Below are 15,025 nucleotides of genomic sequence, written 5' to 3' on the forward strand. Positions count from 1 at the left end.
AGTGATTTTAGCCCTTATAAAAAAAAACCGAATCTTGAACCCCCTTCACGCTCATGTCACGTCGAGGTACTGCAGAAGAAAAAACAGCAGAATCCGATCCAATTTATCGTAATCGATTAGTTAACATGTTGGTTAACCGTATTCTGAAACACGGAAAAAAAAAATCATTGGCTTATCAAATTATCTATCGAGCCGTGAAAAAGATTCAACAAAAGACAGAAACAAATCCACTATCTGTTTTATGTAAGCAATATACATATTTATTTTTAAATAATAATAATATATATCCATATAAATCTTTTTCATGTGGTATAACTAATCTCAAATAATATATGAAATTTGACATGAAAAAGTAGTTACAAATTTTATAGAAGTACTCATATTCAAAATAAATATGACTTTCAAATTTCTGATGTAATAGAAGTTGAGTAAAACTAAATCGGTAGTCCAAATCTATATTATTCAAGTTATTTTTGGAATAAAATGAGTTGTACAAGAACTTTGACACAACCACCTCAAATCAAAATATCATTAGAACATAACTGAAGGCTAAAATGTTAAAACATAAAGGAAAAGCAACATGATGTAAAGATACACGGCAGTTTAGAAGTATATCAGTAGTTCTGATCAAGGTAAAAGGGTAAAAACATAGAGAACAATAAGCGATATTAGTGTCATGGCTGTAAAGCTTGAAATGAGGCAAGAGAATCCGACATGGAGACAAAAGGTATCATAGACAGTGCAGATCTTGGGCCATTTTGCAGCTTTGTTTCCTCTAAGTCCTATGTAAGCAGCTTCTCCTCCTGTTCCTGCTGCTGCTGCTACGATCCCAACTAGTAGCTGTGCCACATATTTGTTAAAAAAAATAATTTCTATAAAAATACTATAAACTCCATTAATTTGAAATAGAGAAGTGGGAAACCTTACCGAATCCATCACAAAAATAGTAAACGTTAGTTTTGCTGATCTTTTTGCTCCCTTCATGAAAGATAAAAGGGATAAGAGCCACCGAAAGCGCTGAGATTTCATACCTATGCCACAGCATTGAGTAATGCTTTTGTTACTCTCTAGCTAGCAAAACTGCTCATATCGGTGATATATACATGAATATCCCATCTACACCGGGACCGATCTAGGATTCGAACTTTATGGGGCACTAAGCAAATTTTTAGAAAACACCTATATATTTTTAAATTTTGCAAAATTTAGAATGGTAAAAAAAAAGAAGAAAAATTTAGGGGGACAAGTGTCCCCCGTGCCTCTTCCTATATCCGCCCCTGCATCTACATGATATTTTAACTAGCAAAATCATGTCGAAAGAAACCGTTTGAAAGAACAAGTAACATTCCGACGAAGATGAAACAAATTTGCTTGTAAAGAGCTTACACCAAGGCAGGCATAGTAGTAATTTAGCAGAAACTGACATTCCATAAGGAGGGAACGGTATTCGAAAAAACACCGTTTGCTTATTAGTGGCAAGGAGTATAACGGGAGCTAAAGTTGTTAAGAACAAAATGAACCTCAGCACGACTTCAATGACCCTCACATAATTCTCTTGTTTATAGCTGCCATGACCATTCTTTTTATGATCTTGAGCCATTGATTGTGATTCGGGGTTAATGGAAGACATTACTTAATATTAATACCACTCTTCTTCCTTATATATATAGGTATGAAGCAGAGTAGAAAGAAGAGTTGAAGAAATCTGAAAGCTGAGTGACTTGCTTCTACAGCATAATTACTAACATCTTATCTTTCTTTGCACTCGTGAAACGTTCTACAACATCAACAAAGTTGATGTCATGTGTTTTCTCCGTAGATGTGGTAAGTGATGGAAAATCTCCATATCCCTACACAGTTATAAGACATCATGTATAATAATATCTATTAACCATATATTGCATTGTTTTGCTCACCTACTCTTAGGTATTTTAGTAGCAGGTGAAGTAGCCTACTTAGGACTCAAAGGAAACTCAAATGTAGGATGGCACAAGATCTGCAATGTCTATGATTCCTACTGTCGACACATTGGATTCTCCGTTTTAACTTCAATCTTTTCCTCCATGGTGCTATCATTTCTGATCATCCTCTACATCATTACTGTCTCACGAAGATAAACAAATCACCACGCCATTGATTCATCAAAATATTAAGATTGGCTTTTAGCTAGGGCAGGCTCCCTTTATGTTTTATGCATTGTATTGCTTTTTAGGTTCTTGTGCAGTGTGTGACTCGTCTATGTAAGGACCACAGTTTGCATTAATGTTTATTTAATTAAGCTGTCCATGAGTTATACATGGAATGAGTTATATTATCTCCATGTCAACTCTAAAATGGATAGGGAGTTTTGGTTTAAAGATGTTAGCAAAATATTATGGTTTTGATATTTGTCAAGTTTCGCTCTATAAATGTTGAAAGTTGACTAGACATACAATATTATCTTATAGCTTAATACAACATATTCCCTTTAAACTTATGGATATCTGCAAAATATTGTCCCTTTTGATATACACTAAACATCTTTAAATTGAAAATTTCTAGACTGATTATATGTGATACCGTCCATTTTTCCTATTTCTAGTATACCACCCCTAATGTTGAAGATTGATTAATTATACCACCATATTTTGTTATAGCATTTATATTTACCGTTCATACAAAATCGGGATTAATTAAATAGTAGCATAACCAAAGTTTAGTAAAAACAAGTATTAATCATGTAAAGAAAAATCCTTAAATACTTTGACTTCATAAAGCATTAATTTTAAAAGAAAATAAGAGAATACTCTCAACTATTTTAGTTCAATAAGAAATACTCTTGCATCATCATCATCATGTTGTTTATTTAGGTACATAAAATTCTACAATAAATTAAAAGTAAATATACCATAAAAGCTAGTGTGATCATACAAATTCAAGCATGATTACATACAAAATTTGGACTTCAATCTTTCGCTACTTGAGGTTTTCCTAGTTTGATATGGATCATATGGTTCTCATCTGGATCATCACGTGTGTTATAGTCACTATGTCCTATTTTAGCTTGATTCTCATGAACCACCGAGTCTCGTCTCCATTGGCGCGAAGAACTTTTCTTTAGTCCACTCCACTTATAGGTAATTAACTCGATCAGGAGTTCTCATTTATATAAATCACGCTTATCTCTTCATGATGATATTTTAATACACAAAGCCTTATTGTAATATTGTAAATGAACGTTTTGGCAAATTGAGTATATATTGATAACTATCTTTGTATCAATCAATTACAAGACTAACCATTGTCAACAAAAAAAATGGAACAATCTTTGACAATTCAAGTTTATTTCATATACCAATTGAAATTTCAAATATATTTGTTGAAGTCAAGACACCCTGTTACTCCAATATATACCAACATGTGTTATTAAAATATTCACGAAGTCAATTGTCTCAACCCAATTTTTTGAAATAAAAATGGTCTATTAAATGCTAACTAACCTGCATCCCGGCCACATAAAAAATATGGTAAATTATAATCTTTTTGCAATTCAAACTAGCAAGGTCAATCACATAATTTTCATATATGCTACTATCGAACAATTAATTAGTCTAAATAATATTATGTGGTGCTATTAGAAATAAATGATTTTCATTAACCATCTCAGGAAAAATAAAATTCACCATATGTCCAAGTATGTAGTATAAATGGAAGATGAAAAATATTTTGATTAATAGCTAAAACTAGATTAACATTTTTCAGATAAAAATAATAAATATGATAAATAATTGTTGTAATTAGAAAATGGGAGGTTACATATATAGTAACCGGCTCATTAATCTAGCATCCATGTTAGATTCCCCATATTTTAGCAAAGTAAGTGTGGGACATTTTTTAAAAAAAAATAAACTTTTTAATGATATCATTGTGGATGAAAATATTTGTTCTCGAAATTGATAACATTTTTATATGGAAACTAAAATATGGGATTGTGAAAATTAGACTTCTTCAAGAATCGATAACATTGTTACAAACTAAAACATATAATTACATAATAATAAATATTTAAATTCAATTTAACATAATTATATTTTATATTATAAGTAAAAATATTTATACACAAGAGGTCATGAAAAGGCCCTTATGTGGTCAACAAATAATTCTACTAATAATTGGGCTAAACTGAAATAAAACACTATGGGCCTGTACAAAATAAACAAATTTAGAGAACAAATATACAAGACAACTACTTAAAATGCTAAATTGATTTACAAGTTATTCTCATAACCCTCTGTGCAATATCTTGAAAAATAGTACTCTACATTTGGAAACCACTGGTAAGGGAATATGATATTCCGTAGCAATCTGAAATACAAATACATAATAAAATGATAATTAGTATATAATTTTACATAGCTAAGTGAAGAATATATACTAATTAGATATGTTATACCAGTAGCTCCAATTGTCTTCTCCCACACCCAGAATATCTGAGTGTAAGAGCTCTGTACCATGAAACATGAAAAAAAAAAGAACTTAGATGATTATTATTTAGATAATGCATAGATACAATTTTATTATGATTATATATGTGTGTGTGTGTGTGATTCTACTATATACAAGCAATTCAAAACTAATTTTAATTTATTATTAAAATTTATATATTAATAAGCATGTCATTAAAATTGGAATCCATACCTGATATTTGATTGGAGCATATTCTTCATTGTTTTGGTAATGAAAGTTTATAGTTACCTGAGGAAAAAAAATCAGTTTATAATTTTGTTTAACATATTTGATAAATATTATAAATAAAGCTATATTTTATGAATTATTTAAAAATAGTAATAATATTTGTTAATCACCCACACTTCATCAAAAATAGATTTAATTAAAATTTATAAATTATATATTATTATTACAATATATAAAATGTATATAGAATATATATTATATAAATATATGTTATATATTGTTTGTAATATTCGGTCTGGATTGAAATATTTTTACACCATGAACCGAGTCTGCTGAGTACAAGTTTTGCAAGATCTAGCTAACAGGTGAATGGGTCGGATTTTGGATCACCAAACAAACCAAATCCACGGATTGTAGTTATATATCAGTTTAAAATTTACAAGTTTATATAACCCTTAAACCATGGAAAAATTGTAGCTAACTTCCATAAACAAATATTTTTAAGAAGGTTATCTTCATGTGCAGTTTAAAATTTTTAAATTTATATGTATCCCCTAAATTATGGAAAAATGTAACTAACTTTCATAAACAGATATTTCAAAAAGGTTATTTACCGATATCCACCCTGTTTAATTTCTTTTGTATATTTTATGACCCTATTAAATACATTCGTAGATCTTCTATTTACGATGTTTCCAAATACCCTGTACTACAAATAAAGGACTCCCATGTTGCAGAAAGGGAGGAGGACACTGTTTACTATGCTGGATTTCTAAGCAAGTTTCTAAGAAATATCTATGTAAATTTCGCATCCATTCTATATTGTTGTTGCTTTCAATATTTGTTATCCTATCAGGTTCCTCATTTATGTTTGGAAGAGCTCTGACATCCGTGCTTTGGGGAATTTTGGCCGATCGTTATGGTCGAAAGCCTGTGATTATACTTGGCACAATTCAGTGTTAGTTTTGTGATCCCGAGTTTTCAAAGATATTCATTGATATTGTAGGTATGTGTTAATAATCTTTGCCTCCATATCTTTTGGTGATCACAGGGTTATTTTTAACACTCTTTTGGTGTTAGTACAAGCTTCTGGATGGCAGTTTCTATAAGGTTTCTTTTATGAAATTTGTGTGGAGCACTTGGCCCAATGAGGGAATGTTGATATTCATCTAATTTCAATGCACTGCTACAGTACATGATACTTGGCTTTAAATTCAATCCGGCAGGTAGGTTTTACTTGATTCAGATTAAAAGTGTGATACATTGACAGGCAGTTACGTTCAGAATCTGTATATCAGTGTCATCAAGCATTAGAGACACTTGGAAATACGACAACTCTATTGACAAAATAGTGCAACTCTATTGATGACATATCTAAAGCTGTACGAAGTTTGTTGTCATACCATCCGATTGATTCTTAACATGTTAGTTTCAGTTGGTTTGAGAGAAGGAGCATGACCCGGGTGATGAAAAAAGTTATAATGATATAATTTGTAAGTTACAGACAATGATATAATTTGTAAGTTACAGACTCAGGGAAAGGAATTGATAATCTTGCACTGTGGAATGAGAACCTTGACTCTTCGATCACCAATGCTGGCTTGCACACCATTTTCTCCGAATATGGAACTATACTTTTTTGCAAGGTGGCTGAGGAATATGGCAAGAGTAAGGGCTTTGGATTTGTGCAATTTGATTCTGAGGATGCCGCTTTGTCTACTATAGCTGCTTTTCATCAAACATTTGTTGAGGGAAAGCAATTGTATTTCTGCAGAGTTAGCCATCACCTTCTCTTTCTGTATTTCTGCAGAGATTCTTATGTAGTTTTGCGATGTTTTAATTTGTAACTTTAGGGTCATTTGCATTATGTTAATTTCCCCTGCTTCAATTTTAGTTAGTTGTTTATGGTTTCATCACATGTTTCGGACTTCCCTACAATGTGCGGCTTATAAAATGTGCACGTCCCATACAGTTCCTCTCCTATACGTTGGAGGTCTTGCTACTTAAATGCTTTTTCATTGTCCAAACAAGATCAAATAAGCTGTATGTGGGAAGGCTCAAAGGAAAGCTGAAAGGAAAGATCACTTGGTATATACTAATAAAAATTTGCTTAACTACCACACTCAAAAACAGAAGGCCTCAAATCTATTTGTGAAGAATCTCAATATATCCATCGTTGACAGAAAATTAGAACAAATCTTTGGTACTTATGGAAAGGTCACTTCAGCAAGAGTGATGCGTCTGCTTTGGTAATTTTTAATTACATTAATCTTTTGTAAATCTTACAGATTCTATATTCTATTTAGGAGTAACGGTCTTCCTTCAATTTTTTGTAAATATAAACTTATTTTTCCTGTCTTATTTTTACTAACATATTTTTAATATAAAATACATAATCATATTCATTATAATTATATAAAAATTATATAATCCAAATATAACATACTTACAAAACTACAATTTAGTTTTCACTTAAACCGTCACTACTTTTGAGGAGTAATATTATTTACTCAACTATAACAAAAATTTGAAAAAAAGGTTGCAAAGACAGCTTATTCTTAATATCTAACCGTCAAGCCTATATTGAAAAAATGGTTACAAAGGCAGATTATCAAAATTTAGATTAGAATAATTTTAATATAATATTAACAACTTTTTGTGAATAAATGATAAATATTGAAAGATGTCACATACGTACGAACGATTTTATTGATCATTATTAGGTATTGATATGTATGATGAATTTTTTTTTAAAAGAAAAAAAATTATACGCCCGCTCGCAGAGCGCGGGCAAGAAAGGCTATTACATAATAAAATGATAATTAGTATATAATTTTACATAGCTAAGTGAAGAATATATACTAATTAGATATGTTATACCAGTAGCTCCAATTGTCTTCTCCCACACCCAGAATATCTGAGTGTAAGAGCTCTGTACCATGAAACATGAAAAAAAAAAGAACTTAGATGATTATTATTTAGATAATGCATAGATACAATTTTATTATGATTATATATGTGTGTGTGTGTGATTCTACTATATACAAGCAATTCAAAACTAATTTTAATTTATTATTAAAATTTATATATTAATAAGCATGTCATTAAAATTGGAATCCATACCTGATATTTGATTGGAGCATATTCTTCATTGTTTTGGTAATGAAAGTTTATAGTTACCTGAGGAAAAAAAATCAGTTTATAATTTTGTTTAACATATTTGATAAATATTATAAATAAAGCTATATTTTATGAATTATTTAAAAATAGTAATAATATTTGTTAATCACCCACACTTCATCAAAAATAGATTTAATTAAAATTTATAAATTATATATTATTATTACAATATATAAAATGTATATAGAATATATATTATATAAATATATGTTATATATTGTTTGTAATATTCGGTCTGGATTGAAATATTTTTAAGGACAACACAAATTTTATTTCGGTCCAGACCGAATAGACCGAATTTCTAAAAAATTAGGATCGAACCGAATTTACACGATTCCTTTCAGTTAAACAATAAGTAGTTTTCATGAGACATTTTAGTCCATATCAATTGCCTATCCAACTCAATGTCTAATTAGTTATATGTATTGAACACATAGTTTATTTATATATTTTCAAATAAAATAGTGATGTATTTTCAATTATTTTCAACCTGAATAAGTTATATAACTAATAACTAATATATATAAAAAATTAAAAAAAAAATTTTGTAAGTGACGTAAGCTTGTCCAAACCCTGCCCGATCTATATATTCCCCCCTGTATCATATTCTTCATTGTTTTGGTAATAAAAGTTTATAGTTACCTGAGGAAAAAAAATCAGTTTATAATTTTGTTTAACATATTTGATAAGTAACTGTAATGACGATAAAAAAGTTTTAAATATCAAAAATTTGAGCGGAGTTACACAGGAAGAGTAACAACTACATAATTTTAGATTCATAATTATAGGCTCATCGATAATATCAATATGATATCATCACATCATGTCAAAATAATTGCAACTATATATTTATATTTTCACTAATATCCGATTTAAGCTAAGAGGCACAATTGACTACTGTTTTTATTTATCAAGAAGAAAATGAAAAAACATTTTATAAGGGGTTTTTTATGAGTTGTTATAAAAATAGATAAGCATTATTTCTTTACTAATATGAATGTCCATATACATATAGATACACACACAAATCTATCAAATGGATAATACAATCATACATATACATATATGTAAACACATACCATAAACTTTTGAAGAGCAAATGGATGGAGAAAGAATAACTAATAATACACACGTATATATCAAATGGATAATACACTCATTCCAATAAGGATTAATGGATGGAGAAAGAATAACAAATAATCCACACATTTGAATGTTTTTGATGTTTTTGATGGTGGTGTTAAAACCGAAAACAATAATGAGAGAAAAGTTTATATAACTTAATTTAGAGTTATAATATTATATCCAATCACCTATAAAATGGAGTGTTTATACAGATACATAGGAAATTTCTGGAACACACCTGAAGGTGCTAGGAGGTGGATAAATGACACAGAGCCCAACTACATAATGCCCAAGTCAAACTAGGTGCAAATTTTTTAGGTCCATTACATATCCCATATGATTTAGGCCATTATATGCTTTTTTTAGGTTAGTTGGTGTGGGAAAATTAATATTATTAAAACTAATTATTATATTATACTTGTGTTAGAAAATAAGTGAATCATAAGTAGTTAATTTTATAGTATTAATTTGTTCAAATGGATTCACATTTATAGTATACTTAGTGTCATATATATGGATGAGTTTATAAATTCACAAGTAATTTATAAAATTCAATACTAAATAATATTTTTACAATATATATGTTTATACACTTTAAATATTTATTTAATAATTCATTGAAAAAGAAGAAATCTTAATTTTGCATACAAATATTTTTAGACAAATTTTTGTTTTTAAATATTAAATTTCTATGAATAACCGACTATATAAAATTCGTCGAATAACCGATTTTGATAAATACATATATATTCACATCATCAACTTTTTATTTCCAATAATCTCTCCTTGTTTAAGATTTGATAACGTAATCATAAATCTGAGTTGATGATGTCCAAACTCATAATATACAAACATAATTGCAATTTGTACATATGTACTCGGTTAAAAAAAAGAAAATAGATATTAAAAAATTTGTGCGCTAAGTATTCCTGAAAACTCACCCATCGAAGTCCGAAAACATATCAATATAGCATGCAAGTCAGCTATCTGTACAATGAGCAAATACTGAGAACACACAAGCCACTTTTGCTTTTTCCGCAAGCAGCTAGCTCACAGAATGGGAAATTACAAACCCCTTAGAAATCATGTAACTATACATCATTTCTTCCATTGAATGGAAATAATTATATTTTGTTGAGATGGAACTTATCAGGCCTAATGTTAAAGAAAAATTGAAGCCCTCAGCAAGATGAATAAAAATTATTGTTTTTCAGTAAAAATTAAATATTACTATGTTAGATCTATATTCCTATTTGTTTACCCAAAATTTAGAATTATAACATTAAATTTAAATACCTCAACTTTTTTAGAACAAGTCTGAGTCAAGTAGCAGTGATTCGAAGCACTTTTTTTTACACTATTTGGGAAACACAAGGACTAAATCGTATGGATATGTAAAATACAGGATTTTCAATCCTAGCAGGAAAAGGAGGGAAACGGATACTCAATTTAAAGTGAGTGAACAAAATTCCATACTCGATTTCATAGATACATATAGAATTCTGCACAAAGCCGTATTCGATGAAAGTGGTATGTACGGTGCTTGGAGGGAGATCTTTCATATCTTTGGAGATCCACCCTACAATATAGAGTAAAAAAGCCAAAATAAGTGATTTTAGCCCTTATAAAAAAATAAAACGGATTCTTGAACCCCCTTCACGCTCATGTCACGTTGAGATACTGCAGAAGAAAAAACTGCAAAATCCGATCCAATTTATCGTAATCGATTAGTTAACATGTTGGTTAACCGTATTCTGAAACACGAAAAAAAATCATTGGCTTATCAAATTATCTATCGATCCGTGAAAAAGATTCAATAAAAGACAAAAACAAATCCACTATCTGTTTTACGTCAAGCAATATACATATTTATTTTTAAATAATAATAATATATATCCATATAATATTTTTTTTCATGTGGTATAACTAATCTCAAATAATATATGAAATTTGGCATAAAAAAGTAGTAGTTAAATTTTTTATAAAAGTACTCATATTCAAAATAAATCTGACTTTCAAATTTCTGATTTAACAGAAGTTTAGTGAAACTAAATCCGTAGTCTAAATCTATATTATTCAAGTATTTATGGAATAAAATGAGTTGTACAAGAACTTTCACACAACCACCTCAAATCAAAATATCTTTAGAACATAAGTGAAGGCTAGAATGTTAAAAAATAAAGGAAAAGCAACATGATGTAAATTAAGATACACGGCATATAGTACATCACTAGTTCTGATCAAGGTAAAAGGGTAAAAACATAGAGAACAATAAGCGATATTAGTGTCATGGCTGCAAAGCTTGAAATGAGGCAAGAGAATCCGACATGCATGGAGACAAAAGGTATCATAGACAGTACAGATCTTGGGCCATTTTGCAGCTTTGTTTCCTCTGAGTCCTATGTAAGCAGCTTCTCCTCCTGCTCCTGCTGCTGCTGCTACGATCCCAACTAGTAGCTGTGCCACATATTTGTTGGAAAAAATATTTTCCATAAAAATACTATAAACTCCATTAATTTGAAATAGTGATGTTGGAAACCTTACCAAATCCATCACAAAAATAGTAAACGTTAGTTTTGCTGATCTTTTTGCTCCCTTCATGAAAGAAAAAAGGGATATGATCCCTGTGATAATGCTGTATAAGCAAGCCACTGAAAGCGCTGATATCTCATACCTGCCACAGCATTGAGCAATTCTTTTGTTACTCTCTAGCAAAAACTGCTCAAAGTGGTGATATATACATGAATTTCCCATCTACACAGGGGCGGATCTAGTATTCGAACTTTAGGAGGCACTAAGTAAAACACCTATATATTTTTAACTTTTGCAAATTTAGAATGGTAAAAAAAGGAAAAAAAAAATTAGGGAGGACACGTGTCCTCCTTGCCTCTTACTAGATCCGCTCCTGCATCTACACTAGCAAAATCATGTCGAAAGGAACCCTTTGAAAGAACAAGTAATATTCTGACGAACAAGAAACAGATTTGCTTGTAGATAGCTTACACCAAGGCAGGCATAGTAGTGAATTTAGCAGAAACTGACATTCCATAAGGAGGGAACGGTATTCGAAAAAACACCGTTTGCTTACTAGTGGCAAGGAGTATAACGGGAGCTAAAGCTGTTAAGAACAAAATGAACCTCAGCACGACTTCAATGACCCTCGCATATTTTTCTTGTTTATAGCTGCCATGACCATTCTTTTTATGGTCTTGAGCCATTGATTGTGATTCGGGGTTAATGGAAGACATCACTTAATATTTATACCACTCTTCTTCCTTAAATAAATGTATGAAGCAGAGTAGAAAGAAGAGTTGAAGAAATCTGAAAGCTTGAGGTTTCTTAAGAATTAAGACGTTTTAAAGCACTATTTATAGAGTTGCATGAGTTGTGAATATGAGCTCTATCGTTACCTTATTGGTGGTGATGATAAATTAATTAATGATTTTCTTCAAGTGTATTGTTAAACGTTTCCAGAGCTAAATGCATCCAATTTTAAGATATAAAACAAGAACACATAATTGGAGTAAAAGCACGGTACTGCGTGCCACACTCCCGAACCACTGCTATAAACTTAAATTATTATTGTAAGAACTAGTGATACAAATGAAAAAAAAGGTTCAAAAGTATAATACCACCAATTTCTTGGAAAGAGTTACCTATTCCTCGGGAAAAAAATTCAACCATTTTATATTTGGGGTTTTTCATAAATATCTAAGTCCAAAATTGTTTTTGCAAAAATACTACATCATTTTTAAATATTATCAAACTTTAGAAAATATTTGCAAAAATACTGTATGCAACCGGTTGCAAACATGCAACCATATTCGCAACCAGATGCAACCATATCCGCAGGCCAATTAACTTGCATCTTGCATACCGTATTTTTGTAAATATTTTTAAAAAGGTTAGTATTTTTGTAATTTTTTTCAAAAGATAGTAAAATCACAAAAAAACTTAAAAAAATGTGGTATTTTTGTTAAATTCCCTTTATATTTTTATATATACTCTCTGATAATATAAATAAATCTTATTCCCTCCTCATTTTTTCCCTATTTATAATTTGATTACATCCGTATTTCTACTAATACTGTCTTAGCATAGGTATTAAACAATTTCTAACCATTAAAAAAATGATAGTTCCTGAAAATGTATTTACAACTAATTGAAAAATTCTACATCTGCCAGCTTAATTGACTGATCCATATGAATGTTTTTCTTGCGTCTCCTCAATAATGGTTCAGTTATGAAATTATGTCTATGAATAATATTGTAGATCAAGTCTTGAAAGTCAATTTTTGCTAACTAAATAATTCATCTTATGTCAAAATGGTTGGCTCTTATATGTTGGTAACTAATTATTTGAGATCTCATCATTTGGCACACGTGAAATGCATACCTTTCGAGTATTCATTGTTAATATGTTATTCAACTGATAAATATCATAAAAGTCAACTAATTAATTTTAATTAAGTTAATAAAGTACTTTAATACTATTGTTTTAGCCTAGTTGTAAAATGAGTGAAGGTAAGAAACGAGAAACCGAATGAAAATGTCTGGAATCCATATACAAATCAGATGCATAAAAAAATTATAAAATATTTTTGTCACGAAAACAATAGTCTTATAATTAATATCATAGTTGTCGATCAAATTTTTTAGAGATATTTCAAGATAGTGAACGGCATCTTATTCACTTATCACTAAGTTGTTAAGGGTATGTTTAAAAAAATTTCTTTCATAAATTAAAATCTTTTCATATTTATTTATTTTCAAAATTAATCTAAAACTGATTTCTAAAATTAGGTGCCAAAAATTAAACGAGATAGAGTACAAAATTATTACTCAGCTACAATTTGCATGGGAATATTTATGATCTGTATAGTACATTGATCATACTTATAAATCAAGTCTCACATGAGTAAAAGTTCCTATTTAATAAACTCATCCATGTATATGTCACATGTATATTAAGATTATAGATATGAATAAATTTGAACAAATTAATAATTTAAAAATTAACTACTTTTAATTAATTGACTTTTCAAGATAAGTACTAACATAATAATTTTTTTATAATAATATTATTTTTCACACGCTAACTAAACTAAAAGAAGTAAATAAAGAGCCTAAACTCTATCTGGTATGTAATGGACTTAAAACTTTTGGGCCTAGTTTAACTTGTAGTAGACCTAAAATTTTTGGGCCTAGTTTGACTTGTGCATTATGTAGTTGGGTTGTCTGGGCACTCCATCATATATCCACCTCCTAGCACCTTCGGGCGTGTTCGAGAAACTTCTTATGCATCTATATAAACACTTCATTTTAATCTATATAAACACTTCATTTTATTGGTGATAGATATAACATTGTAAACACTAAATTATGTTATAAAAACTTTTCTATCATTATTGTTTTCATTATAACACCACTATCAAGAAACATTCTAAGGTGTGGATTATTAGTTATTTCTCCACACATTGATCCTTGAAATGTATCAATCTAATAGATGCCTATGTATTATTTGTTATTCTTTCTCCATCCGTCTATTCTTCAATTATGACCTGATATTTTTCCAACTATAATGCTTCATTACAATCTTCCTAAACAATGAAGAATATGCTCCAATCAAATATTATATGATGATCACCATATTCCAGGACCGATGGAATAGTAATCCTGTCCAACCTGTCCCTTCATTATAACAAGAAGCTACAGTCCTATACCTTTTTCGAACTGAAGTTGAATTATCAAGATCATTTCGCTTCTGCTTTTGGCTCAGCTGAATATATATTTTCTGGCTTCTTTGCCTGCTGGTCATCATACAATGTTTTCAGATTCTTGACCTTTTCCACTGGTTTTATGGAATCTGGACCATGGATCTGAACTAGTTGGTCGGAACTGCTGTCAGAATCTCCTCAATCCACCCATCCTCCTCTTCCTTCTCTCCTTCATCATTTTCAGTGTGAAGCTCGAGAAGTTCTGGCTCAGAACCAACTTTATCCAAGACATTCATAACAGAGACAAAATAATGGTTTCCTTTCACTAA

General features: G+C 30.0%; 1 protein-coding gene and 1 long non-coding RNA gene across 2 annotated transcripts; both read right to left on the bottom strand.

The window, feature by feature from the left end:
• Nucleotides 1-515: 515 nt before the first annotated feature.
• Nucleotides 516-1,708, bottom strand: LOC135149148 (uncharacterized). Its single transcript, XR_010287309.1, has 2 exons — nt 928-1,708; nt 516-840 (listed from the first exon to the last, which is right to left on the bottom strand). It is a non-coding gene; the product is annotated as an uncharacterized LOC135149148 (long non-coding RNA).
• Nucleotides 1,709-10,240: 8,532 nt separating this feature from the next.
• Nucleotides 10,241-12,328, bottom strand: LOC108201620 (CASP-like protein 1D1). The gene is made up of 4 exons (XM_017369908.2): nt 11,983-12,328; nt 11,524-11,653; nt 11,340-11,436; nt 10,241-10,558 (listed from the first exon to the last, which is right to left on the bottom strand). Exons 1-4 carry the CDS (start codon nt 12,225-12,227, stop codon nt 10,332-10,334), a joined length of 699 nt encoding a protein of 232 aa, XP_017225397.1. The 5' UTR covers nt 12,228-12,328; the 3' UTR covers nt 10,241-10,331.
• Between the last annotated feature and the right edge of the window lie 2,697 nt (nt 12,329-15,025).

The sequence above is a fragment of the Daucus carota genome, chromosome 9 (genome assembly GCF_001625215.2).
Source record: "Daucus carota subsp. sativus chromosome 9, DH1 v3.0, whole genome shotgun sequence".
NCBI classification, from domain to species: domain Eukaryota; kingdom Viridiplantae; phylum Streptophyta; class Magnoliopsida; order Apiales; family Apiaceae; genus Daucus; species Daucus carota.

Bases quoted from the DNA above. Each gene is read 5' to 3' on its own strand.
- LOC108201620 (XM_017369908.2), bottom strand. From the start codon at position 12,227: ATGTCTTCCATTAACCCCGAATCACAATCAATGGCTCAAGACCATAAA. The intron at 11,437-11,523 runs GTAAGGTTTCCA...TATGTGGCACAG, and splicing joins CTATTTTTGTGATGGATTTG to CTACTAGTTGGGATCGTAGC. The intron at 10,559-11,339 runs GTACTGTCTATG...TCTATATTGTAG, and splicing joins TGCAAAATGGCCCAAGATCT to GGTGGATCTCCAAAGATATG.